At 42.4% G+C, this 24,197-nt stretch overlaps 1 protein-coding gene across 1 annotated transcript in view; it reads left to right on the forward strand.

The window, feature by feature from the left end:
• Nucleotides 1-24,197, forward strand: part of LOC147730565 (carboxypeptidase O-like) — a 237,983-nt gene that overhangs the window by 169,805 nt on the left and 43,981 nt on the right. Inside the window, exon 9 of the mRNA XM_086955342.1 lies at nucleotides 8,614-8,816. Within this exon, the coding sequence (XP_086811468.1) occupies nucleotides 8,614-8,816 (203 nt within the window). The remainder of the gene's footprint in view (nucleotides 1-8,613; nucleotides 8,817-24,197) is intronic.

Here is a 24,197-nt window from a genome sequence, read left to right on the forward strand (position 1 = left end):
AAGCACAACGTGTTCTTAGATAAACCAAGCCTCCAGCAGCCCGGGACGTCCCCCTGCTTCTGTATTGATTTGTCCTAGAACTCCTGGAGTCCTGAAAGAACTGCGAGTTCTTAGTGACGTCTTATGTCCAACCTTACGTCAAACTCGGCACCTTCCAGGTATAAATATACCAGCATCTGCCCTAGCAAAACACACAGTGGTTTGGAGCAGATCGACTATCTACTTGCCCGACGCCCTGCTGTAGCACGTACCGAAGGAAGCCGACCCTCCCGCTGACGCACTGAGAGAGACGCTGTCTTTTCTCCTTCCGAGAAATCCAGCTCCAGTGTTTCCCTGGTACCCTTGCGGGTTGCTGGGAGATCGAGTCCTGAGAGAGAGATACAAGACCTCCTACATTCTGAACCAGGTACAGAGCTGATTAGACCCTTAGAGAATTTTTGGTTTTAGATTCTTGGCAGAAACTATTTAACTTTAAACTACTTCTCCCGTACTTCTTCCCATGTACTAGGCTTAGGTTAGGTACACCGGGCTAGGCGTATCTTAGAAGCACCAGTTGAGTACGTTTAGTCATTATTTTATCATTGTATGCATTTTATCCATTTTAAGTATCTTATGGCTTAGAAACCATATACATGCTTTTATAGTATTATTTCATAATACTCCTTTTACTGTACGCACTTTACTTTATGACAAGTATTGCGATTGTAGCAATTCACTTCTCTTGCATGAGAAAGAAGACTGCTCAATAAATAACCTACTTTATTGAAAACGCCTGTCTCTCTGTTTCTCTGCACTTCTGGTGAAATTAAGCATGCACGATTGACTGAGTGAAATAGCCATCTATTGTTTCCGCGACTCTGGAGATATACTCCTTATTGTTGGGGGAGCAAAGTTGTCATGTTTATGCGGTTGTCAGAAACTAATCCCTTCTTGTGCACTTGAGAAAGTTTCTAGTGACCTCTGAGGTAGCTGGTATTCACAATTAAGTCTAACATATTCAATAGAGACCTAGTCGACCTAAGTCCTACGTCTAAACTATCGTTTATGTTATTCCAATGCGCAGAGCCTATTGGGAATATAGGAAATACACTACACCCTATCTGTTCAGTCTTGTCCTCTTGTTTGTTACTAGGGCTAGTTAGGCTGCTGGATGTTTTTTGCTGCTGGGTTGTATTTTTGATGTTTGCGATCAAGATCTTCGTGCTGTTTGCCATAACTGGCTCATCTACATTTAATGTTTTGTCTAATAGCAATTCTGTTGTAGATAAACCTGTCGGAGTGTGGTATGTTGAGGGCTGGGCCTGGATTGTTGGTTTCTTGTTCCTGCCCTTCCTATTTTGCTTACGCCCTGGTCTTTTTGATAGGGCGTAGTTTCTGGGAGGTGTTGGTTTTGATCCTCAGAGAGAACTGTTGGCTTCCTTTCGCTGTTTAGTGGTGTTAGCACTGTTAGTTGTGTGCTCAATTGTGTCACGTCTTCCCTAGGGATGCAATTGTTGTCGGTTTGCTGGGACATAGGTATTGGTTTCAGTGTTGACAACAGGTCAGCCAGCGTTGTTGGTAGCATTTGTAGCTTGTCCACGATCAGGGCGCATAGGCATTCTTGTTGCGCAAGCTGTGATTTTGCGGCCGCTGCCTGCCCTCTCTTTATTAGACCGTTCTGCTCGCCTAGCTTTTTATCGATTTCCGAGGTAAAGTCGGCAAACGTCTGCAAAACAGTAAGCAGGAGGTCCATTTTGTGGGATTGATATTGCAGGGCCACGGTTGAGTATTGCATGGAGCTTAATAGTGATTCCCAGATTATAATTTTGTTCTTATGACCTGAACTACTTCCTCCAGTTTGCAGGTCATTGGGTCTATCACTGGGACCGTGGGTGTAGGAGGCGACTAAGTCTTCCCACTCTTGGGAGGCTAGGAAGGTCATGTTGCAGTTGGAGGCAGACTGATAATTAATTTGTGGGAGCTGCCCTTGCACTGATTGCGCTGTTCCCTTGAGTTTACAAGAAACGGGTGAGCCTGCCTGGGATAATTTATCAACCGAACTGGTGATTGATAAGGTCAGTAGAGAGGACTTCATTTTTGCGATGTCTGTGTCATCTGCTTTTGGGTGTCCGACTTGTCTGGAGCAGGTAATGGACATTGATAAAGCATTGGGTCTGGTCCCTTAACAACCATTGCATGTTGGGGAGAGAAACTGGCACCTTGGCCTGAAGGTTCTCGGCAGAGTGGCTGGAAAGTTAAGCGTTCAGCGGTTCTGATCCTTGTCCTGAGCCTTCTTGCTGATTAGAATTTAGTGCTAGCACCGATAAAGCCCCAGTTGTTGACCTGATTTGTTGAAGATTAGGAATACTAATTTGAGCAATGTTTGTACTTTCCACTGAATTATGTTGTGATGAGCTAGAGTAATCGTTAGTGATATTCTTTTGGAGGTTTTGTGGGGGATCCAATAGTCCCTGTTGCTCGGAATTATCAACCTTGGTTTCACGAGACAACTCTGTGTCTTTGGTTGCTTGTTTAGATCCCAGGTAAACTTTGATGATGAGTTGTGGACTCATTTGAGTTGTTTCTTTAGAGTGAATTTGTACTACTGTATCCTTTGTGGCCAGTGAGTCTGGTTTGTGATTAAGGCTGCTTGTAGCAAATGAGAAGAGTGGTAAAAGAGGGGATTGCAGTCCTTCTACACTAGCGCTTTTAGAGAATATTGCTGTTCCAGGGTCTTTTAGGAAGGAGAACTTTGTGTATATTTTTGGTTGGAATATACAGGGATTGTTCCTTTTCGGTGCTCCATCTCCGTCTCCTTCTACCCCAATTAAGTACTGCTCCTCCAGTCTTGCGCTCGTTGTAGTTTCTTTATCCCTTGGTTGCGCTGTGATTCTGTCATCATGGGGTAAAAGGTCGTCGCTTTTTTTATAAGTAGTAATGGTGTGCGAGCTGTTCAGGAATCCGGTTACCCTTTCTTCAGTTAAGCAACTTTGTATATCTTCATGTTTTTCGCTGTTTTGAATGACTTCTAGTTTTTTGCGTTTTGTCATGTGGCTTGCGCGGTCAGGATCCTGTTGGCTGCTACCCCTAGGACATCTTGTACCCTCGCTCTTCCGTTTAATTGGTTTGGATTGCGGACTTGGTTTGGATTTTGTTGGGGCTTTTCTTACTCTGCCAGATCTTATGACTCCTGACTCCTTGTCTCGATGTTTAGTGCGGTTGATTCAGCCGGATCGATCGGTTAGACCTTTGTTAGACCTTTATTCTTGGCCCTCAAAGTGGGAGGCAAAGTAGTTGGAGATGGAGAGAGATGGAGAGAAAGTGGTATTGATGGCACGAGTTGATGGCTGTAAAGCTTCTAACCAGTGAGCCACACTTCTCCACATTACAAGTCCATAGCTACTAAAATGATAGATCTACTCCCTTTCAGTGTGGAATTATAACTTATTAGATGTAATAAGAAATCCCCAATGTTAAGTTATGAGAGGGTTAAGCCTCACAGTAGTGAAAAATGAATTTGGGGGCTTTTGAAAAAAACTTAAAAGTTAATGTCCTACTTTTCAAATACACTGCACCTTGCTCTTGGGCTGTCCAGGGCCTACCTTAGCGGTGACTTATATGTATTAAAAAAGAAGGTTTGGGCCTGGCCAGAGGGATACCTTGCCAGTGTGACATGACAGTTTAATGCTGCCATCACAGGCTGTGCAACGGCAGGCCTGGGGCATGTTTAAAGGGCTACTTAAGTGGATGGCACATTCAGTGCTGCAGACCCACTACTGCGGAACACCACAAAAATGCCAATACCGATGTCATTCATCAAGTTATTTCCATCTGACTCCGGCCTCAGAGAGGGCGAGGGCAGAGCCATGGAGAAGCACCAAGACAACTCAGCAGTAGGCACCTTTGGAATACCTCTGCCTAGCAGCAGAGCGGATCCTGCAGAGGTCACATTCAGCATCAGGAACAATGTTGGTCTTTTCACTACCCAGGGCATCGGACAGCTGCCTTACTAACCAACTCTACACAATTAACAGGTAGTCATCCTAGTGACCAGCACCAAGTGGGATTATGTGACAATTTGTTCACCAAAATGCTATTTTAGCAATACATGTAAATGTATTACTTGCGATTATGTAGTGCTTACTACCCCTGACGAAGCGCTTTACGCTGGGCAGCACGCTATTTTCGAAACCAAGTATTAAAGTGATGCAGGTTTTATTTTCTTTATTGCTTTACGCAATGTTTTGCAAATTTTCTAAGCAAAGCTTTTGTCTGAATGTTTTAAAAAACAATGCCCCTCAAGTGCTGAGGTGTAACGCTTGCCCCAGTGAGACCACTGACAGAGGAAGTCCTGAGAGTCTGTGCAGGGCACGACTCATTCGCCCCCCGCAGCCTGTTATCAAAGTCTCCCTAATGATGCTTAAGCATTAGCGGTGCGAAAAGATTACAATTCCAAGAATGCACTGTGATGACCTTGGAGAAACAGGAGCACAATCCATTTCCCGGTACAGCCCCGGGTCCAGAGGTCCAGAGGTCCTACTTACCCCTCCGGGCTGAGAGCGGCGGGCTGTCTGTCCGTCTCTCTCTCCTGCTCCCTCCTGGGGTCCTCGGCGCTTTCTCTTAGTACAGTGATTCCTCCTGCTGTCAGTGCCCGCACTCTCAAGGCGCTGCCGCTGCCCTCCGTGGGCTCTGCCTTCCGTCCCTGCAGCGCTGCACACAAGTTGTCGTGGGGTGTCATCTCGAGGTTTTCTGGGCCAAGGGGGTATTTTTGTTTTATAAACTAAAGAGGTAATTGAGGCGTAGTGGAGGGCGCTTACCTAAATACAAGAGGAGTTGAGGCCACATTGAGGGGGAGGTTAGGGGGGGGTACTTTCCTGTTTCGTGTCTGTTCGGTGTGTGCTCATACAGAGACTCTGTGCGTACGATTCTTTTTGGACCCGGGTGCAAAATTGAACTAATACCCTTGTCTCAGTCAGCAGGCAGGAATTAATTGAACTGCCTATTGTCAGCGCTGATATGGGGCAGGGTTTTAGCACTAGCCTGGCAGAGTACTGGAGGGTCTCTCGCGCCGGTTTTCAGATTATACAGCAGCCTTCATTCAGAGCGGTCAGATAAAAAGACACACCATTTTAACTGTTAAGCGAGCAGTGAGGCAGAGCAAGCACAAAGCTTCCCATTGTCATACGTAATGGGGGTGTCAACTTATTGACTTTCTTCCTGAAACCTTCATAATCAGATCCCTTAGTCACTTATTGGGGCATAATGTTTTAACACGGAAGACAGATGGAATACCGATGAAGTCCGTCGTCGAAGTGAAATTCCGCAATGCGCTCGGCGGGTCCGAAAAGCAGACATTTGGAAACATTTGACCAGTGGCGTTAACCTTTTAATCCTAAAATCGAGATAGGGAAAGGCACGGCGAGGATGCAGTGCACGACTGGGTGCTGGAATTCCTTTCCCTTGAATCAGCTCTAAAAATAGCCCCCTCAGTCGCAATTACGCCGACAACGTTTTTTTCTGAGGGGGATTTCTACTCACTCATCTTCCTGGTGCGTGCCCCTCTTGCAATTTGCCATCAACAAATATCTTATTATTAAGCAGCAGCCCTTCCTTTTCAGTTCACACACCCACTTAAAATTCAAAAGTACACGGGAGTACGCAAAAGGACGTTAGTGCAAGCAGAACTTGGGTTATTATTTATTTACCGGACAGATTCACTGGCTCACTCATGTTTGTACTGCGCATGTTATTAGGACAGGCCAGGCAAAATATAGTGCAAAGCCACTAACCAAACACGGGTCAAACAAGCACTGAAAATGCAATAGGACTCTGATTTACCCGAGACCTATTGCATTTTAAATGGAAGTGCCGCCATGAAAGAAAGGGCGAACGGGAGGGGATCGGGGGTGCTTTTGGTACACAAAGTTACAGACTGCTGGAGCGAACGGGGAGAGACAGGGGGAAAAAAAGGTATTACTAGTAAAGGGGCTGATAGCCTCTGAAGAGGAAACATGATGTCATGCCAGTCAGGAGGCGGAACTAAGACTCCCAAATCCAATCAAAATGTAGGATTTTGTATTGCAACCAATCAAATGTATGGCGGCAAAGTGGGTGGAGCTTCCCCCACTATACTGAATACAGCATCTCTCACCGAGACAGCGCCTGCGCTGCCTAGGCGAAACCTAAAAAGGAGAAAAGAAAATAGGTTAGACAAAACCAAGGGAAAGTTTAAAGAAGTAACACAATTATGAAGGAATGAAAACTATCCCAGGAAGTGTTGGACAAACAGTGCGGTGTTCTGGGTAAACAACCAAATGATTAATCAATAGTACATTATTTGTGAGCCTGACACCACTTATTTATTATCAAGACTTATTTGGACACAACCACAAGGTCTACATGTTCAAACTCAATGCTGTTTTGTGGGTTATCCTCAGAACCTGGGAAAATGAGCTGCAATAAAACAAAAAGTGCATGTGTTACACAATTTGCACTCTTCATACACCTCTATTCAAGTTAAAATAGTCTCTACCTTATTTGTACTATGTGACCGCACCCATGGTGCTCCACAGCTGATTCTGTTTCATAGGAATTCAAACAACTGAAAACAGAAACAGACCAACAGACCATATTTAGTGTTTTGACCATTCCCTATATCTTTCCTACAACGCGCATGCTGTTGACAACAGATTCTTTCACCTTAATAAAATTGTGTTCTGGCCCAGTTTGAAAGTTCCTATCGAAGACGGCAGCGGACCCGGCAAATTATGTCACTCCACTGAAAACTAGAGAAAACTGACTTAGCAGAATGATTTCGGACGATCGCAAATTATGTGTCCCCATGACTCTGGACTAAATGAATCATACCGAAACGGAGCAGTTTTCTTTCTCCACACTTTCACATATCTTTATCCTGTGTCCGTTGAATAGTTCAGATTATATCTGTATACAAACAACAACATGCAAAGTGAATTGAATACTCCTACTGAATTTGATCCGAACGCATTTTCTCACTACTAAGAAACCAGAGGAAGGCATACCTAAATGCTGCCGTGTACAGAGCTGTCCTGTAGCTGAATCCTTTAAGTGTCGGTCAACCGGAGTTAATCTACAGGCGACAAAGAATGTATTACAATCTCGATTCAATACGGACATTTTAAGAAACGTGCCTCCTGCACACTAAGCAAGTCCCTACCTTTAAATTCCTTGTTGTCGCCGCCACAAACTGTCTCTCTAGTTCTAGTGTCTCGACAGGCACTGGTTTAATAACCACTCCCCCTATGGAAGTGGCACACACACCCCACACCCATCCACCACCGGCATCATGAGTGACGTGACCCGGCTAATAAAAGGTTTTTATCTACATTAGGACAAATTTATCTCAATACTTCGTCTGAATGCTTCTCTGCATAATAGTAATCAAAGCTAAGGTGCCAATTAATTGTCAAAATGGAAATCATTCAGTTACATATTCAGCTTAATCAAACTGAACAGGAGCAAACACCCTTATGTCCAAACAAAGGTTATGAAATTCAGTCTTGGAACAGTACGGAGGTGAATATCCATCCTCAGTTACAAATTGTACATTTCGGACAGTTTGTTAAGTCTGTCAACTGCAGTGTTATATTTAACAATCAGCATCGATTTTCTTTGTAACAATATCCTTTCGATATCACCTCCTCGAGGGTTCATCTCAATTTTAGACAAGATGGTCCATTTGAGATCATTTATATCATTTTTTTTTTACACCCAATGGTTCACCAGGGGTGCATTAGCCACTGTTCTTCGGATTTTGGACATATTTTGGGTCATTCGCTGTCGGGCTTCTTGGTAGGCCCACTGCTAGCATTTAATTTAGAGGCCTTGGGCAGATATAGTGATTCATAAATTAGACATGCCAACTGTGGAGAAGCCAATGTTACCCAGTTTAAATTAGAGAGCACATGCACATAAGCACTGGTTAGCAGTGGTAAAGTGCCCAGAGTCCTAAAGGCAACAACAATGAATACAGCAAAAAGGGGAGAAGAAAGGCAAAACTTTTTGGGTGTGACCATGCAGGAAGGGCCAGGTCTAACAATCAGCATTTGTTTAATAACATTCTTAAATATGTATATGGCTGAATTCTTTGATGTTTTTTCCTTTTTCCTTTTGTTATGTTCTTTTTAAAACAAAATGATAAATCATCTTTCATTTTAGCTTATATAAAAATAATAACTTCATCGTAATTATCTATATGAAAGCCAATGATAAGATCAGTGCGGTTGTTGAATAATAGTGTAAGTAGATTTTGTTGTATCTGTTTACTTTCAATAAAGGTACATTTTTAAATCTTTAAATCTCAGGTAGATGGGTAGGCACCATCATTATTTGTAGTCATATATAAGCTTTTGAGGCGTGCTGTTCTTCAGACATCAGATTAACCCAATATACATGCTGTTTTGTTACTTTAAACACAAAGGATAAAGGATTCAGCATACATATTAACACTACATAAAGAATAAGGGCGAAGGGAAAAATCTGGTAACACGTTCAATGACCTTTGAAAACGCCTAGATAAAATCAAACCTTTTAAACTATAATTCCAAAATCGATTGGTCAAAAACAAGTAAATATTGTGTTTTTCTTGTGATAAAGGTATTGGAGCATCTCCCAATTGCAGAGAGCAGATATTCTGCGGGACAGGGCCAGCATCAGAACCGGAAACTAAAGCAGTTGTTCGACTGGTGGAATCCAGAAAGTCAGACATCCTGTGCTTCTTGACAATTCACTCATACGGACAGCTCATCCTCCAAGCATATGGGTATACCAAAGAACCTTCCAAGAATCACAATGAAATGGTAAGCAGCCATACAACATCCTCCTATCAAATGCAATGGAAAGCAATAGATATTAGCATTTGTCTGGCCAATATTAAAACGTGCACTAAAAGGAATGTAATGTAGTAAAGTTGTGCGGCAGTTGTATAAAGACTTAGGGGCATATTATCAAGGGGGGTTTATCTCCGCTTTTTTGGCTTTAAAAGCCAAGAAAGCGGAGATAACATTATCTCCCTATTACCTAGCTGTCGCTAACACCAGTTAGCGACAGCTAGGAGGAGATAGCGACCATCGTGGGCCCCACTTTGCATGTCAGTGATATTTATCACTAATGACATGCAAAGTGGGCGTGCCAAGATGTTAGCGACTGGAAACAGTTGCTAACATCGCTATCTCCTATTACCAACTTTTGGAGATATTCGCGCTAAGCGCGAATATCTCGAAAAGCTAACACCTGCCCTGAGCAGTTCTTAGCCATGTTATCCAATGGGAGGTGGATAACATGGCTAAGAGCATTAGCTCGCTAATGCATGAATATCGCTGACTTTTCAGCAATATTCATGCATTGCGGCCGATTTTTATCGCATTTGCGATAAACCTTGGTAATAGCAAGGTTTATCTGCGATAAAAATCGCCACAGCTCGGCGATAATTTTTTCACGCTAACCAAGCAATAGCGATAATTATCGCTATTGCTTGGTAATATGCCCCTCAATTCCTAGAGCTGTTGAATTGTGATGCTGCTGACAGCACCCAAGCTCTTGAGAGATTTGAATTCACTAATATCACAAGTATCTGGAGGTGCTTTCAGAATGTCTAGTGGTTTGACTTCTCAAGTGAACTTGTAGAGAATATATATAACCATTTACTTTGCAGCAAATCCTCCTAGTGACCCATCTCTCTATGAATTGTGTCATCCTTCATCAGAACTCAGATTTTTTTTACTGAATTCAAGTTAAGCTCAAGCAGTTTCTATTACTTCTCAGCAACCAATTTCTAACCTTTCCACATACGGTTACAGTTGTGTTATTTTAAACTGTCTTTTTCTCATTTCTCGAACATTTTCAAGCATGTAATGCGCCTTGTCGCCTCTGTGGCAAGACCTGTGGTATATCAATTTATAGGAAAAATAAATACCTAATCAGTTATGACAGATTACCAGATTCAGAGGGAGAATGTACTTTACAATCCTAAGATTCAGAGATATATGATAAATGCCCTAGTGAATGATTGCCTTCCAGTGGAGACACATCTGGCATGATTACTCCCACAATACTATCAACACCTTTGTACTGCCCCTATGATGGATTTGATTCCTCCCATCGGGGGTTTAGCACTTCCTCCACAAACCTGAGGATTTCCTATTAACACTAAACTCTGTACCTCATCCAAAGTATTTAATCATCATAAGGCAGACATCAGAGTTAAGCTAACCTATAGGCAAATAGCAGCGTTTGTTGTTGACGAACACAGGTCCCTTTCTAAAAGGCGCAGTGATATTTGTCTAGTTGTACTGAAGGATGCTCTGCCTCTGAGAGGCAAGCAAGTCTCAGTGGAGACGGACGCAATCCATTGTAATTTAAAATCAGACCCTACCATAGGACTTTTAGTTACAATTTCATAAATACCAAACTTGAAATGCTAATCTGTCCCCAATCATAAATTAGCACTTATTAAATGTAATAAGGCAACCCAATGTTATCATATGGGACATGTAGGACTCACTGGATGATATGTAAAACTTAAAAGTACATGTCCAACCTTTTAATTACAATGCACCCTGCCCTATGGACTACCTAGGTAGGGGGACTTATATGCAATAAAAGGGGAGCTTAGGGCTTATCAAATGGGGTTTCATTGCCAAGTTGAATTAGCAGTTTAAAACTGGCTTAAGGTTTAAATGGCAGTCATGGGGCATGATTTAAGGGGCTACTTTAGTGGGTGGCACAATATTTGCTGCAGGCCAACTAGGCTTGGAAATATGTTTATACCACTTAATAAGGGACTTATAAGTAAATGAAATATGCCAATCAGGTGCAATCCAATGTAACCATGCTTAGGGGGGTGAGCACAAGTACTTTATCACTGGTTAGTAGTCATAAAGTAAACAGAATCCTAAAGTCAACAAAAACGAATTTCAACAACAAAGTGGTTAGTAAAGGAAAAAGGTTTGGGGTGTCCCTACAGAGAGGGCCAGGTCCAACAAGGGGTATGAAAGTAGAGTCTGTCATGCTGGAGCATAGCACCACACAATGCCAGTATCATTGATTCATTTTAAAAAATCATCTTCTTCATTCTTATCTATTGCATTTTGAGTGGTTTAACGTATGCTCACTGCCCACAACATTCTGATCATTGCATCTGATCACTGCATGTGTTTCCAGCCATACCAATCCTTCTGGAAAAATAAACTAATATCTGAATGTTTTTTTTTACTTTTCTCTTTTTGGCTTACAGGATTAAAATGGTTGTTTACTTATGTTTGTAATCTTTTCTTGCTCGTCTTTAAGTGTAGTTCTTCAAACTGTTTTACCCTCCAACTGCCTGTGTCAGTAACACTGTGCTATTAAATACAAGACAGCATTAATTCAAAGTTATTTATTATTGCCTCATCTCTATTTACTGCCACTAAAAACGATGTTCCTATTGGATAACTAGACATCCTTTAAACAGTTTAGGGACATAGACACAACCAGACATAATGACATTGCATGCCCCGAAAAGTGAACAACAGATTTAGATTGATCTATCTATCAATGCATTTTACATTAAAGTGCAATTATGAAATCTAAATACATTGTTATTTATTCATTACAATGCAATCCGAATGAAAAATATACATTCTGTCTTAACTTTTTGAAACTCTTAGCCAATGATCCCTCCATACTGTTGCTTTTAATTTATATATGTCTAATGTAGTTGTATTTTAAATCTGCCACTTTTCACCTGCCATACATGTATGATATCCAATTTCTAAGTATTGAAAGGTTACCAGATTTAGAAATGTTGACAATCCAAATGTTCAACAAACAAAGTTTATGCCTGGCCTATGGTATTTCCCAGACCCCCTCCAGAACACAGCTACTCTGTAATCTTTGCCCAGGTGTGTTCTGCCTCCTGCCTCCTGTGCATCTCCCTTCCATTGTCAATACCTGAGTTATGTAACAATAAGAACTATACAGGGATAGTCACCCTCAGGACCTATATTTCTTTTACAAATGGCTTAAAGAAGTTCACATACGGGGCATACCAGAAAAAGCTCTGCTACACGTACAACAAAAATTTCATTTGTACAAATTTTATTTTATTTTTATAGAAAAATATATTTTTGTTTGTATTTTTTAAAACATTGATACTTCAGTCTACAATTTCATAATATGTATTTTCTACACAGAAATCGGGAGAAGACAAAAACATGATTCAGTATCGGTTAATCATAAAGGATACCACAATTTATACATTGTTTGCAAGAATCAATGGTACAAGAAAATTCAGACTCATAAACACCCCCAAACACACAAGCCTCTTACACTTCTACATACGCATCGCTTCCACTCTCTACAAACATACTTCACACCCCAATACCACACTACATACACAGATAGAACCATAGGGGTGAGAACCTCAACCCTCTGATGCTGTGCTGAGAAATGGGGTGTAACACACACACTGGTCAACGCGTGTTTCGGTGGCTAGTTATTTCTTTCTTTGCCACCTTCTTCAGGACCTATCGTTTCCCTGAAATATTGCGGGCTGGCTGGAGGCGAGGAACAAACATCATTTAAACAGTTTCGGGACATAGACACAACCAGACATAATGACATTGCATGCCCCGAAAAGTGAACAACAGATTTTGATTGGTCTATCGACCAATGCATTTTACATTAAAGTGCAATTATGAATTCTAAATACATTGTTATTTATTCATTACAATGCAATCCGAATGAAAAATATACATTCTGTCTTAACTTTTTGAAACTCTTAGTCAATGAGCCTTCCATACTGTTGCTTTCAATGTACATCTGTCTAATGTAATTGTATTTTAAATCTGCCACTTTTCATCTGCCATACATGTATGATATCCAATTTTTAAGTTTTGAAAAGTTACCAGATTTAGAAATGTTGACAATCCAAATGTTCAACAAACAAAGTTTATGCTTGGCCTATGGTATTTCCCGACCCCCTCCAGAACACAGCTACTCTGTAATCTTTGCCCAGGTGTGTTCTGCCTCCTGCCTCCTGTGCATCTCCCTTCCATTGTCAATACCTGAGTTATGTGTATTGTAATCCATTAAATTCAGGGCACTTTATATGACAATCCTCAGGCCAATACAGAAGAAAAAAATAGATATTTTCTTTTTGGTTCTGGTAAGACGTTGAAGAGGCAAAGACTATAAACCTTTCATTTCACAAACAACACGGACATCCCATATTTCCTATCTCTTCACCTATCTGCTGTCCACAGAGTCATACATACCAACCACTTGCCTGGCCACGTGTATGTAACCACACCAACATTATACCTGTTTTCTCCTCATTTAGACTCCTCTGTAATTTAAACATACTGCCTCCCTATGCATCAAAATGCTTTGTCTGCAACTGTGTATACTGGAGTCTTCATTAACTTCACTAACTAATTGTATCAGTCTTTCATTCAATCCTTGTTAAATTGGCCGTCACCATTAAAAGGGCCTGGGGAATCACCATTATACATACGGTGTCTGTCAGTCAACATGAGAATGACTGGGCAAATTCCATTTCCCCCACCAGTCAGATTACCTTAAAACAACTGTGCACACAATACAAAAAGTGTTTTCAAAACTGAATCTAAATTCTAATTTCAGACTGTCTCCCAAGATAGTAACCAGATGTCATCTCTTTCATAAATAATTTCTCTGCTGCAGCAACCCTTTCTCGGAATATTCCGGCCCACGCTCCAGTAAGAAATCAAAATCCACTAACAAATTTGTTGACAGAACTTTCAACAAGGTCATGGTCAGAAGTGGCCATTCAGGAACACAATGCCCCTTGCCTCACAACACCCCTGCTGTATGCCTAACCCAGTATTCCTTGCAGGCTCCTCTTTTTCCTGGATGTTGTAAATATAATCTACTCACTAAGAGAAACATTTGCCAAATGTAACATCCATCCCTTGCACATATGGCCCGTACCTATTAATTAACATTGTTAATTCATTGCTTACACAAAAAGTAATTCTGCAACTGAAGTCGTCACCAGCAGGCAACTGATTGATGATGCCCTCAACGTATTAGATGGCAGCTACCCAGGCTGATCACACTGCTTAATTTGACAATATAAACTAATTTTTGATGCTTACCATCCTCTCTAGCAGTATGGGTGCACACATGTTATGATCTATACGTTAGGCTCTGTTCATACATGGAACCACACGTATGGACTACCACATTTAATAGACCAAGTCCTTGAAAATTTCCATCTCTATATTGCATCCCTGGGAGTTGAAATCTAAAGACTACATGGACATAGATCAGTGCCATGAAAACACTGAACTGCCTCCTCACAATCTGGTCTTTTGTCTTCTCATTTAACCCATAAAGCCTGAGTTCCTTATGTCCCATGACACGCATGCCCCTACTCCTCGAGATCTTCCTTGAAAACACAAAACGGATAATTTTCTCATCCACTCTTGCTCACTGCCTAACGTAAGACACTGGCCTTTCACACAATTTCTTTAAGTTTACACTGTGCAAACAAAGGCAAAAACGTTGCATCAATTGATGCTATATAAGAAAATCTAACACTTCTTCCTTGCCCCAAACTTGCAAGTTAAGGTATGCATCTTCTCACGTACACACACAGTAGCAACACATTCCTAAGCGGTCTCCCTGATTTCTCTCTCTCAATCATGAAACCTACATATTCAAATCACATTTTCACCCAGACACTCATCAATCACTGCTACTTTGCCTCCCAGCTAAACATGTTGTATGATATTCAAGGCCAAACACAAAAAAGGGGCAGAGGAGAGGAAAACCAGAATATACCCTCTCAAAACTAACCCAAACAGCAACTAATACTCCAGGTGTAACTAAAAACATGGAAATACCTATATCTTCAGGTGTAAAGGAAATGTTTGTTTCTAAAGACTAAAGCCCTTACACGCAAGGGTGACATGCGTCATCATAGAGCTCCACGTCACTTTTGTCACGTTTGTGTACCAATGTGGGCTACTACCCTCTTGAAGGGGAACTGTTTTGCTCCCTAAGTTTATGCTTTTCGTGACGGAGATGTCCTAATCTATGACAGCAAAGGCAATGTAAACAAGCATTTGCAATACAATAGGTCTCTCATTAATTAAGTTTGAGCTATTGGCATTGCTAAATATTGCAACACCAATTGCAACAAAAGTCTATAAATTGTAGGCCAAAAAAATGTGTATTTATTTTTGTAGCAATGGTCTTGCAGCGATTTAGATGAATATGTTTAAAAGTAAAGTGCGCCATACTACGAAAGTGCGCCATACTACGATTGCTACAATAGTTAATTGTGGATGCGTTAACAATTGATGTGTGCACTGATGGCTGGTGGTGTGTGTGCCTGTAGAAATTGTGCACTGATGGGTGGTGGTGTGTGTGCCTGGTGGAAGTGTGCACTGCCGGCTGGTGGTGTGTGTGCCTGGTGGAAGTGTGCACTGACAGCGCTGGTGGTATGTGTGCCTGGTGAAAGCGTGCACTGATGGCTGGTGGTGTGTGCCTGGTGAAAGCGTGCACTGATGGCTGGTGGTGTGTGCCTGGTGAAAGCGTGCACTGATGGCTGGTGGTGTGTGTGAGCCTGGTGAAAGCATGCACTGACGTCTGGTGGTGTGTGCCTGGTGGAAGTGTGCACTGACAGCTGGTGGTGTTTGTGCCCGATGAAAGCGTGCACTGACGGCTGGTGGTGTTTGTGCCTGGTGAAAGTGTGCACTGATGGCTGGTAGTGTGTGTGCCTGGTGAATGTGTGCACTGACAGTGTGGTTGTGTGTGTGGTTGTGTGTGAGTGGTTGTGTGTGTGTGGTTGTGTGTGTGGTTGTGTGTTTGTGGTTTTGTGGGTGGACCACAAATATGCACAAACAATATGATGGGAATCAAATGGTGGCTTCACATTGTAAATATTTAAAGACAAACACACACTCATGCAGACTTCCATACACTGGTTGACATATTGGTCATCCCAAAATGGGGTATGCATTAGCCCCATAGGGTGACACTGTAGTAACACTTGCATCAAGAGTCCCAGGCGGTGTCCAGCACCTTACATGCCACCTTTTACCCCTGCATTTTGCTTGGTCTGATTGTTAGAGTGTTGGTGAGCTTCAGGTTCATCTAGCTGCATCTACAGGAGAACTCAATTTTTTAAATAAACCTTGTTGCTTAAAACAATCTGCACAGAACTACAAATTCTCTCTCGCAGTCCAGTGTTACTCTCACCACCGCCAGACAGGATTAAGGCCTGAATATCTACTGCAGCTCACCAGCTATAAGTAGCTCATGTGACCTTGCACTCTCGCCTAGGAGGCCTTTGCAGTCCCATTTTAGCCACAAGGTGTCACTGTAGACCCAGAGGGGAGATATATTGATGCATTCATCAGCTGTATCAATTGAAATGATCACAGAATACAAAGCAAGGAACCTGCATATACAAAAAAGCTATTTGCTTTGCTATACAATACCATTAGCAAAGCAAATCTCTTTAACTTAATCAAAGGCAAGACCTATTGCATTTTCAATGCTTGTTATTACTTTCAACCATGCTGCACAGTAGCAACGCTGTTGTAGTACATTCCAAAAAAGACACATTGACAAAGCTGAATAGTTGTGGAATTTGGCTTCGACAAAAGGTTTTTGCCATGTACTACAGCAGCCATTCTGCTGTACAACATGCCTTAATGTCCAACCCAATAGTTCTCGCATAGACAGGACCTACTCTCTTTGCAAATGCTTGTTTCAGTTTGTTCTGAAATTGCAGATTGTCCCCCTCAAGCACCTCACAGAACTAGAGGGTGTTGATTCTATCTGCAGCTGAGCATTGCACGTCTCACGCACTGATGTGACATATGTGACTTTCTAGCAGCACCCAAACATTTTTTTTAAATACACACATTTGCCTTAAATTCGCTCTTTTTGTCGAGTCAGGGGAGCTGGCGATATCATCATTAAAATAGCTAACCCAGACTTTCCTTAATTGTGCATTTCTTTGCAGAAAGGCTTTTAGTATCAACCTTGTTTAATGTGTAATACGTGTATGCACTGAATACAAGGCCCTGATTTAGTGTCTCTGAGAATTAAAAATAAAGCATTAAGCTGTGATGTAAAATGGGAGGAAGAAAGAGATAACCATATAGTGGCTGAACTGCACAATGTAAAACTTGGAAACCTTGCAGCAGTCGAGATTGCCAGTTGACCACATTGTGTGTTCCTAGGCAATTACGGTTTTCATAGTGCCTCCTTTTCCTTCATCACAAAAGAGCATTTTGAAATACATCAGCTCACGGTGTAAGCACGTATAAGGAGGGGGCTTGCCTTTAGGTTAACAAACAGGATGTTCGTCAAGGCAGAGGGGCATACATGGTTCTATGCATGTGTTTGGAATCTGTCACTTGTAATATCGACCTCGGTACAATGATGTAATCTAATACACTAAAATGAAATGCCTCGCGTTGTAAAGGATTGCACACCAATAACAAGAGCCAAGATGCAAATGGACTCTCAGCTGTAGTTGCATAGTGACAGGCCTCTTGTAACTAGTGAACAGGAAATGTCACCAACCGAACGCAAAGTTAATTTTTTGTGTGTATGTGTGTGTATGTATGTGCGTGCATGCAGTTTTATATTGTACAAACTCAACCTGAAGGTATCAGAGTGCTTTACATGACCACCAGTTGCATTACAGACACACATTCATTTTCTAAATATTGTTTTTAGGCACAGAGAGATTTTGTGATTTTCACAGAATCACAAAATGCTTGAGCCTCCCATCAGACTCGAACCCGGTTCCATTATTCAAAGTCGTCCTCTCCGACTGTTAAGACACATCCTTTCTAATGACGGATCTCCCCCGTGTAAACCTGGCGCACCCCTAATGGCTTTAAGTGAGAGATGAAGTAACACCCCCATGTTGTGTTCCCAGGCTTGGGGTGTGGAGGTGGCCGGTGTTGTGGTGGAATGCCCCGTGCAGCAGCGCCCATGCTGCGAGTATGCAGTCCAAGCACCGAACCGCCCGTAAGAAAGATCTGGGCCCCTTGACTGATGTTTGACTTCTAAATGACAGCAACACCCAGAGTTCAGTGGGCACCTCAAGCCTGTGGGCCTCGATGCCACTGCACCTGATGCACCAGTCGCCTCTGGACACATCTGGATATCTGCCAACTCGTTGAAGCTTTACAGTGCTGATCCTGTGCAGCACGACCACACAAGCTGCAGTGTGAGTGGATGCAGCGCTGACACTCACCTGGGTTTTGCACGGCTGCCAGCCCGCGTATGCCTCATGTCCCAGCATGTGTGCAGCACAGTTAGGCTGTGGGGGAAGATCCTGTCTCTGCAGGTGATGGGGTTCGCAGGGGTGCACCCTGTGAGAGCTCGCACCTCTCTCCTCGGCTACTCTCAGGGCTCGTTAGATGGGTGGCTCGAGCCGCTAGGGAGGCAGGAGTTAGGTTTTCTCCTTTGGTGTTAAGATGGCGACGGAGGCCTGAGAGCTGGAGAAGGGTAGAAAACTCCAGTTGTTAGAGAGGGAGTGAACAACGGGGTTGCCACAGGATAAAAGGGGTTTGAGGTGGTGCTCCTTGCTTGGAAAAATGATTGGCCTTTGTTCACTAAGGTTTGCGATGTGGGTCACACAGCGGTGCACAAATTTGCTCTGCATTAACCAGCTTATTTTTAACTGCGGCAGTAAAAAAAAATATGTTTTATTTTACTGAGGTTTATATAGCGCGAACCTGACTAGAATCGGGTATCAGAGCGCTTTACATAGCACCAGTTGCATTACATAAGGGGAGGGGTGAGTCCGGGACTGCATCCGGCGGCCGGGATGCGGTGACTGCATGATCTAGAGCAGTATTAGTCAGAGCCCCTATGCAGTAGCAGATGACCGTCAGAGAGGGGCGCTGGAAGGTTACGGTGCTGGTCAGACGTCTCTGTCACACCACGGGGGCATTTACTTACATGCCACCATCACCTGTGTTTGCTCAAAAATGCCGAAGGTCACACAATGAACCAATAGGCTCGCAGGAATAAGACCTCCCAAACTCAGCGATAGCAGTCTGTCCTAACAACTGAAGACGTGCTGTGTGCACTATTTTTAAACAAACAGGGCGCTCAGTAAACAAGGGAGCAGTGGGGGAGGGGAGGGGTGAGCCATGGACTGCGTTCGGAGGCCGGGATGCGTTCGCATGTTAATGCGCACTTTAAAAAGAAAAAAAATTACGATGTCTAGGCTAAAGGATACTGAAGTTAGGCCGTGCTGCTTCCGGAATGAACGAAAGTTACGTATGGCATGAAGAACCAGTAATGAGGCTGATAACAAAAAGAATGCATAAGTTAACGAATCGCAAGGCACGATAAATTAACCAGCAATTTGCGGATTTTCAACACCAATATGGATTACCAGATGTCTCGGAGAGACAGCGCATGTGCGCTGCCTAGTCGAGACCTAAAAACGAATGTGGAAACATCCTACCAATAGACTATAAACTTTGTTCCTGTCTATAGTGTATAGATTAAAATACTGGGGACCCTGTGAAAAGGTCAACATGTTTCTGCCTACAAAGTCTGCCCATAATTGGGTATGTGTGCATTCATTAGGACCATGACCCTCTCTGTGAGTATTATATCACTGTTTGTGATAAAAAATACTTTTTATTTCCAGTAAGTATAATTTTACTTAACTAGAGAAGTTCTGGGGTGAGTGAAGTGTCCACTATCCCCAGAACACTGCAGATGAAGAAAATCCAAAACAAGTGGGGTCAAAACATCATATCTGCTGGTTTTCTTTATCATGGGGTAAATTTCCCTTAGTGTTACACCACATCCACCCATGTGATACCATGTTACACCCCACTCGTTAACAAAATCTCCATGTTTAGTCTTTATACTGTGCCCTAACTGTGGACAATCTTTCCTCTCAACACAGAGGACAGGGAGTAGCTGAATCTGTTAATTACAATAGTGGGCCAAATAAAATTAGGGATTTCCCACAATATTTGATACATTAAAAATAAATCTGCTCTTGTGTCTGACAGAGCACTTCATGTATAAGTCAAAGAAATGACAGAGGAGGCAGGTCCAAACCTTCATAAATCTTATGGGGCACATATGTCTTCTCATATGCTTTGGCATTCATAATTCATTTGAAGGTTATTAGTATGAGCATTGATGTGTCCATCATTTATTTTATGTAATCACCTTTTGAAAAACACCAATGGTGTAAGTTATTGGTAACAACGTTTTATATTAACCAGTGGTGTCCTTAAATCAGCTGGTATATGTATAACTCTATAAATGTGGTGATATTATTGAACCCTGTTAAAACATTTTATTCATCTTGGGACAATCATCTTTTGCATATTGTTGGCCCAACCTTCATTGAAATTAACTTGAGTAAAATAGAGTAAAACTTAGTAGTTATAGAATGCAACAGTAACATTGGATTCAGTGCCCTTTATAATCTAAATGAATCCCTAACTCAGAGGCTCAAAAGTAGAGGTGGCTGGAACTCATGAGGTTTCACTACACAGAATTCCAAGGAGTTACATGAAAAGTCAGCGAGATTCCGCAGAGTTCTGCCAACAGCCAAAATTAGGCATGCTGCGCTGCTCTCTCTGATTTTTAGCACTGGGAGCTCATCACGCAAATAAAAATCAGCACAAGCGGCACAACGCGGTGCAACAGCTTTTCAAGCTGAATATGCTGCTGCTTGAGTAGATTTTTTACTCGAGCAGCAGCTTTCTGACTGCAAACAGTTGCAACCACACACAATCGACTGTTCTAGAAATGGGGTTACTGGTTGTCAGAGCATGCACCCTGTACAAGCAGGAACCACCACTCTAGTCAGGTTAAGCTAGATACACACTAAAAGATAACCTGTATCCACCCTCTGGTAGCTTGGCACAGAGCAGTCAGGCATATCTAAAGAGGCAATGTGTAAAGTAGTTGTGCAATACACACATACACACACAGTAACACAATGAAAACACCACAAAAATATTCCACTCTGGGGTTATGAGTAAAACAAGACCAAAATGACAAACATCCGATAAGACGAACTGTAGTTATGAATTTTTAAAGATTATGAAAATGTAATTCTTAGAAGCATATAGCGCACAGGTTACTTGAGGTCATGCTGGAATGGGGTAAATCCAAACATCAGGCTGACCATGATGGAGGGAAGGCCCATTACATGACTCATGCAGGTCTCGCTGAAAAGTACCTTGGATAGAGGAAGTTTCAATGTCGAAGACTCAATGCATTGGTTCTGATCCACGCAGTCGATGAAGGCTTCATTGACGAACCCCTTTACGATGCAGGCAGTTATAATTTTCATCGTTGAGCTGCACTGTCCGTCGTCATTGAGCCATGCATGCCATTGAAGACATGTCATCGATCTGCTTTTTTATCGAGGGGCAACACATCGGTTCCAATCAACGCAAAATTGTCACTGCATCAATTCTGATGGTTCTGTACAGCAGAAGTCACCTTTCCTTGGCTTGGGACTGTGTTGGAACCACTTGGCAGGGCAGGACTCACAGATAGGAGAGTCCGGAGTGCTGGTGCAAGGCTGAAGGAAATCTTTGATGGCCCTGGAACTTCATAACAGGAAGCAAACCCTTGGAGTTACTCGGGGTTCAAGTGAGGGGTCTAGTCCTTGTCCTCAGCAGGACACAGATCAGCAGGCACCAAAGCAGAAAAGCAGCTTTTCCAGAGCAGCAGTCAAGCAGAGTGGCAATCCTTGTAGCACATCAGTCTTTACTCCTGGCTGACTTCTTCACAGGACCAGTAGTATTCTGTCTTGGTAGGGTCAACAGTACAATACTTATACACGAAGGTGCCTTTCAAGTTGAGATGACATCAAAGAGTGATCTTTGAATAGCAAAAGTATTATTTCAGCCCAGTACTGTCTGCTAGGCTATCAGTAGGGGGTAATCAGTCCTTTTTATGGGAAACAGGAAACTGCCTATTCAGGTGAAAGTGTCAACTCCCCCTCCCTCTTCCTGCCTCAGAATGTAAATGAACACAGATGAGTTCCCTGTCACACTCATCCTTCCTGTGTTTGTGTTTGTCTAGAGGGAATGCACAAAGTATATCTGTCACCCACCCCAGATGTTTATTGGAGACAGGCTGCAAGACACAGAGAGCGGTATGAGCAGAGAAATGTCCACTTTCTAAAAGTCGCATTTCCAAAATAATAATGTAAAACCAACTTTAATATTAAAGAGGATTTATTATTACCCTTCCAAAGATATGACACACAACTCCAGCTACTCCTTTCTGATCAGGAATTACAGCTTAAAAGTGTATTAAGGAAATCCCAATATTAACTAGTGAGAGAAGATGGCAGCACAAAAGTGAAAAACGAGTTTAGCTGTTTTTCACTACCAGGAAATGTAAAACATAAGAGTACATCTCCTACCTGTTACTTACACAACAACCTAAGGCCTACTCTAGGGGTGACTTATGTGTGTTAAAAGGGAACTTTAATGCTTGGCAAGTAGTTTTAACTGCTACGTCAAAGTAGCAGTAAACTGCACACAAAGGCCATGCAATGGCAGGCCTGAGACCGGTATTAGAGGGTACTTGTGTTTGTGGCACAATCAGTGCCACAGGCCAACTTGTAGCATTTAGCTTACAGGCCCTGGGTATATGGTATACCACTTTACAAGGGACGTATAGGTATGTTAAATATGCCAACTGTGTATACACCAATGTCACTATGTTTAGGTAAGAAGCACATCCACTTAAGTAATGGTCAGAAGTGGTAAAGTGCTCAGAGTCCTAAGGCCAACACAAAGATACAGCAAAAAGAAGAGGTGAAAGGCAAACAGTTGTTGGAAGAGCACCCTAAGGTCTAATAGCCTGTGCTGGGGAGTTCTCGCCGGGTGCCCTCCTAGTGACTGAAAATACCAAATCTTGCTCATGCTCACCTACTTACCATTGGTAAGCCTCGCACAGAAAAAAAACTCAACCACGCAGTGGTTGGCGGAATTTGGCTAGAGCTCTGTGTTACATGTGTATTGTGGAATAGCCAAAACTCTGCCGGCGGAGCAGAATTCATCACCCACCCCTACTCAAAAGCATCAGTATTGGAAGGAGTGTACTCCAAGGGAAACCACTGGGGAGGTTAATAGGTGCTGGGTAGGCAGGGCTTCTTACTTGCTGTAACCAGCTGCCACACCTAATGTCTGTGTCCTACCACTATGTGGAGATGACGTGCATTACAGCAGTCCTCATTTTCAAAGGTTGGTTTGGGACATGATTGTGTGTCTGCATGCTGTTATGTCAGAGTCATATGGCATGGCACACAGCAAAGTGGTCTTGGTTTTTCCTTTTTCTTAAAGGGAAACTTTTCAGGTATCGTGTTGGTCCCTTTCTGTTCAGCCTTCATATCTATAATTTGTAGGGTTTCTCAAGGATCCTCACTTAGCCCAATGGTATTCATCATTTATGCTGACCTTCAGTGGACTTAATCTTTTCTTTCAGCTTTAATTTCTGCTCTTAAGTGGATACTACAAAGCTCATCCTTAAAATTTACTGAAATTGTTATGATCATCAGGAGCAATTTAAACTTTACCTCTGCTCATTAGCAAATTGGATGACTGCCAACTCTCTTTGCCTTAATATTGACAAAACTGAGGTTATCATATTTGTTGCCCCTGCAACTTATTCTTCTAGCTGGTGGCCACCCGATTTCTGCTCCCCACCTATGCCCTCTGCATGTAACTGAGGTATCATCAGTGCTTGATTTTTAAACAGTGAGTGATAATGCCCAAAACTCTGTACAGAAGTTTTGGCCGCTGTGATTAAATATCTGAATGTCAAGGATGGTTATCTTAAATCCAACTCATGCCTCTTTCTTTCACTATCAAAAATTCCCTGCCCCTTCATCTCACTGTTTCATGTTCCTGCTTTCTCTCTTTGTGATGGGTTTTTCCTCTTTCTCTTTCTCTGTTTTTTCGATTTGTGTGTTTCTACCTTTGCTGCTCTCGGTAAATATCTGATGCACAAAAATTAGTGCTGGTCCCCCAAAAAGAAGTGTTTGTGGCCCCCACTGAAAACCACCAGTTCAAATTTGGAACTGGGCATCATCTTCTATGACCAACATTCCTTTGAATCTCTTATTTCCAAACTCTCTATGGCCTGTTTCTTCATGTGAAAAATCATTAAAAAATATTCCC

This window comes from Lissotriton vulgaris, chromosome 2_1, assembly GCF_964263255.1.
Source record: "Lissotriton vulgaris chromosome 2_1, aLisVul1.2, whole genome shotgun sequence".
Taxonomy (NCBI): domain Eukaryota; kingdom Metazoa; phylum Chordata; class Amphibia; order Caudata; family Salamandridae; genus Lissotriton; species Lissotriton vulgaris.